Genomic DNA, 4,369 nt, shown 5'->3' with positions numbered 1-4,369 from the left:
TGAGCTGTCCTGTGAGATCTATTCCTGACGGTACTCTTTATGCCATGCCGAGATCTCTTGTAAGTATTTTTTCCAATTTTCTGCATAATTTGCTTCTACGGGAATCAAAACTCAGACCTCTTAGTGTAGAAATTGCGTCTCCTAAAATTTGAACTCTAGACTTGGATGTAGAATCCTTTAAACATTGACCACTAGGCCAGGGTGCTTCCACTTCTATTATCAGTATATATAAAATGTTTTCTCAATGTATTTTGGGGGTTAAAATGTAACTACTATTTAACAAAACAGATATACAACGGGGGTGTTGGCAAAACAATATACACAAGTACAACTGGGACAACATTTTTCTTCGATGTTTAAACTATTTTTCAGTTTTTAATGTGTGGATTTCATTGGATGTTGAAGTGTTTCTCTTTATTAATATTGTCACCGTGTCACAATTTTAAATGGATTGACGTCAGGTCCTGATTGATTTTGATATATAAATACACTCGTACTGATTAGTCATATGGCTTAGGAAGGTAACGAAATAACAACAATCAGGGGAAGAACAAAAAGAGTTAGATTTGCAAACAGTGAGAGGAAAAAAAATCCAAGTATCAGTTATATATTTTAAGTCAAAATAATATAAATTTGAAGATATATTCCAAAGAGGGAACAATATTGTTCCATTTCGCAACTAAAAAAACTAGAAAAATCTATCGAAAGCTTCCTTTTGTTTAATATATTTATTTTTCTTAAAATATCTAAAAACTGTTCGGTATTTATTTCAGAAGACCATTGATTTATTTTTATCTTTTACAAATGGATATGTATAATGCTACATGAATGGTGGGACATAAAGACTCCTATTTTCGTAAGGTAACATTGTATCACAGTCTAACATTCTTAGGCCTGGCCAGTATATCCGAGAATCGAACAACCGAATGGAAACCGGTCCGATAAAACCGGTTCGGATCATTTTCGGATCTTCTTAATAAACCAAACGGTTCCTGTTTATGTGGTATAATGGTGGTCGGGTCGGTTCAGTGAAAATCCGAGATCCAATTGATTACATCCGACACCCGATCGAGACACAACCCTAGCCCCTTTTGTTTTCCCTCTTTCGATTACTCAAAAGATACACCGAGATCCTCTGCGAAAATCTCAACCAAACCTTTCCGAAATCCTTTCCGTAACCCGAAAATCAAATATCTTCAATGAAGCTCTTAATCCATCTCCTATATATGTTGCTGCATATCCTTAGACTTGACAAACCATTCCACCTCTTTAGTCAGAAAGTAATCAATCCGAGGTGCTTAGTTTTCTTCTAAGTCATGTATCTTTGTTTTTCAATTTTAGATTTTGGGTAGATAATATTATTGGTGATCAATTCGGGTTTAAGGCTTGTGCTTTTTAGTCTTAATCTGAAAAGAATTAGACATGAAGATTGAATTGTCGTTTATAGTTGTGATGAGTCTTAATGCGTTTAGTAACTTATTCTTCTTAGTGTGTGTAATGAGTATTAATGCGTGTGATGTTAGTCCTGTTATGTTAGTTCTGTGAATCTGTGATGTTAGTTCTTCTAGTGTTAGTTCTGTGATGTTAGTTCTTCTAATGTTTTCTTCTTCTTATTGTCTGTAATAAGTTTCGTGCTTTTCAATGAAAAGTTTTCAGATATGTATGTTTTGATTGTTGATAATATATATGTTTTGACAAAAGATGGATGTTAGTTCTTCAATTGTTTTCATATATTGTGATGTTAGTTTGATACTTTGATACAACTTCTATGAATTATTGTAATGTGTTAAATAATTCTAAAGCTAATACTATTTTTTTTTCTCTTGCAGATGATATCCTCAACTTTCGATAACCAACAAACTGATGTTGAAATGCAATGTGAAGACCAAGAGTACCAAGAGGCAAGTGCTGATGCAAATGCAACATCTAGAGCATCATCTCAGGCGAAGAAGGTGAAGAAGATGGTTGTGCCAAGGTCTCGTGTGTGGAAGCATTTCAGCAGTATCAAAGAGACTAGAGACAAGTGTATTTGTCACCATTGCCAGAAGATCTTCTCATGTGCATCCAAGTCAGGAACTTCTAACCTGAAGCAGCATCTGCAAATTTGCAAAGAACACAAAGCATGGTTAACTAGTCAGAAAAAGAATCAACAGCAGATTGGTAATGGAGGAAACCTGATGGCATCCAAAGTGACTGAAGCGCTTTTCAGACAAGCTTGTAACGTGCTAGTGGTGTTAGCAGAATTGCCACTTTCAATTCATTGAAAGTACTGCTTTTAAACACTTTTGCGACAAGGTACGACCTTGCATAACATTGCCTTTTTAAATTTTGAAATCATCTAACTTACTCTTTTAATGTCTTACTTTGCAAGGTTAACCTGTTCAAGCCCCACTCAAGAAGGACTTTGACAAGGAACATTGAGGAGATGTTTGTGAAAAAGAAAGAAGCACTGAAGAACTTGCTCTTCACGAGTAAACAAAGAGTTTCACTTACCACTGATATTTGGGTATCTCAAGTGACATGTACATTGTTTAAAAAAAAATTGTCGATACAATTCATTTATTCAACTAATGACATACGCTTATACAAAATTTTCATTGTTTTCATGTTTCGCAGGTGCAAGTTATATGGTTATCACTGCACATTTCATTGACGATCAGTGGCAGCTGAAGAAGTTAATCACTGGCTTCAAGTATGCCATGGATCACAAAGGTTAGACAATCTCTAATGTCCTTTTAGAGTGTTTAGCTGACTGGGGACTTGAGAGGCTGTTTTGCATCACAATAGATAATGCAACCGCCAATACTTCCGCCATTAAGAGGTTCCATGAGGTCTTTAGCTCCATTTCTCCTGATGTTTTAGTCTTAGATGAGAATTTTTTTACACATGAGGTGTGCGGCTCATATTATAAACTTGATTGCTAAGGAGGGTTTAAGTGATTTAAGTGAGAATGTGTTAGCTATCAGGAATGCTGTTCATTATGTTCGGTCCTCAACCAGTAGGTTAAATGCCTTTGATCAAAGAGTTACAACTGGTAAAATGACTCGTGGTAGCTTGCCCCTAGATTTAAAGACTAGGTTGAATTGAACTTTCCTTATGCTATCTAGAGCATTACAGTTTAAGGTAGCATTTGATAGGATGGAAGCAGAAGATAGGTTGTATAATGACTACTTTCTCGAAGTATATAATGGGGCTAAGTGATATACCATGGATTTGACCCATTTTCATCCATGGTATATATGTGTTTTACTATCTATATATTATATATTCTATCCTATTAGGTATGTTTTCAGGTTCAGCAATATCTTGGAGTAAAGTGATGATTATGGAGCATTTAGGAGCTTAAAAGAGATTTCATCCGAGCTGACCATTAGAGGTCGATACGAAGAAGAAGCAATCGTTCGATGCACATCCAGTGCCGTCGATCGATATAGAAGAGAAGCCTCGACGATTGAAAATTATGATCGATCGATGTACATCCTGTACCATCGATTGATGTCAAGACGCGAGATGCGCGACTTGGTTCCAGCCGACTTTAAACCCAAGGCTTCACCAAATTACAAAATTACCCCTGACGAGTTTTTAACCTAATAGTTATATACTTGCCTAAGTGTTAGGAGACAGAGAGCTTTAGCCACCATTGTATTCTTACTTTCAGCAAGAGAGAAAGAGAGTTTTAGGAGAGAAAATCATAGAGAGATTTGTGATTGGAACTCCATTGATTCATCTATTCTATTCTATGCAGTTTTTATCTATATTTTGTGTCATGAATTGCTTAGATATGTCTGAGTAGTTTACTTGTTAGATTTAGGGTTCAAATAGGTTAGAGGGATAAGCCCCAGCTATAGATTTGCTAAGTTGTGATATTCATTGATTGATTATTCTTAATTGCTTGTTTTAGCCTTGCTAACTAGAACATGAACCTAGGAATTTGCATGTATAGATTTGCTAAGTTGTGATATTCATTGATTGATTATTCTTAATGCTTGTTTTAGCCTTGCTAACTAAAACATAAACCTAGGAATTTGCATGTGTCAAGCATCCTTGATCATTCTGTCCTGAATCTAATCTGTCATGCTAGGACTGCTAGAGAGAGCTAACCGCTGATCTAGGAGACTAATGAGCATTATCAACCCACGCCTAGGGGTTAGCTAGAAGCTATCGATCGATATTGTCTTCTAACAATCGATCGATATTACGAAAGGTGTATCGATCGATATCCATATAGGATCATCGATCGACACTTTCTTGTGATCAAAAGAGAAACAGTTGAGATCCAAGATCTAGTTAGTTAACCAGTGAAACATTGTCATCGCTGATCACTGTGAATAAGGAGTTGAGCTCTAATATATCATGCATGCAACTGTTA

General features: G+C 35.9%; 1 protein-coding gene across 1 annotated transcript in view; it reads left to right on the top strand.

Annotated features, from left to right (window-relative positions):
* The first annotated feature begins 1,701 nt into the window (after window positions 1-1,701).
* The window catches only part of LOC106297626, a 12,445-nt gene continuing 9,777 nt past the window's right edge, over window positions 1,702-4,369 (top strand). Inside the window, exons 1-4 of the mRNA XM_013733831.1 lie at window positions 1,702-1,707; window positions 1,830-2,231; window positions 2,372-2,522; window positions 2,617-2,712. Of these exons, the coding sequence (XP_013589285.1) occupies window positions 1,702-1,707; window positions 1,830-2,231; window positions 2,372-2,522; window positions 2,617-2,712 (655 nt within the window). The remainder of the gene's footprint in view (window positions 1,708-1,829; window positions 2,232-2,371; window positions 2,523-2,616; window positions 2,713-4,369) is intronic.

Source organism: Brassica oleracea, chromosome C6, assembly GCF_000695525.1.
Source record: "Brassica oleracea var. oleracea cultivar TO1000 chromosome C6, BOL, whole genome shotgun sequence".
Taxonomy (NCBI): Eukaryota; Viridiplantae; Streptophyta; class Magnoliopsida; order Brassicales; family Brassicaceae; genus Brassica; species Brassica oleracea.
The sequence above is the reverse complement of the archived record's forward strand: the minus strand, read 5'-3'. Positions and strand labels throughout refer to the sequence as shown.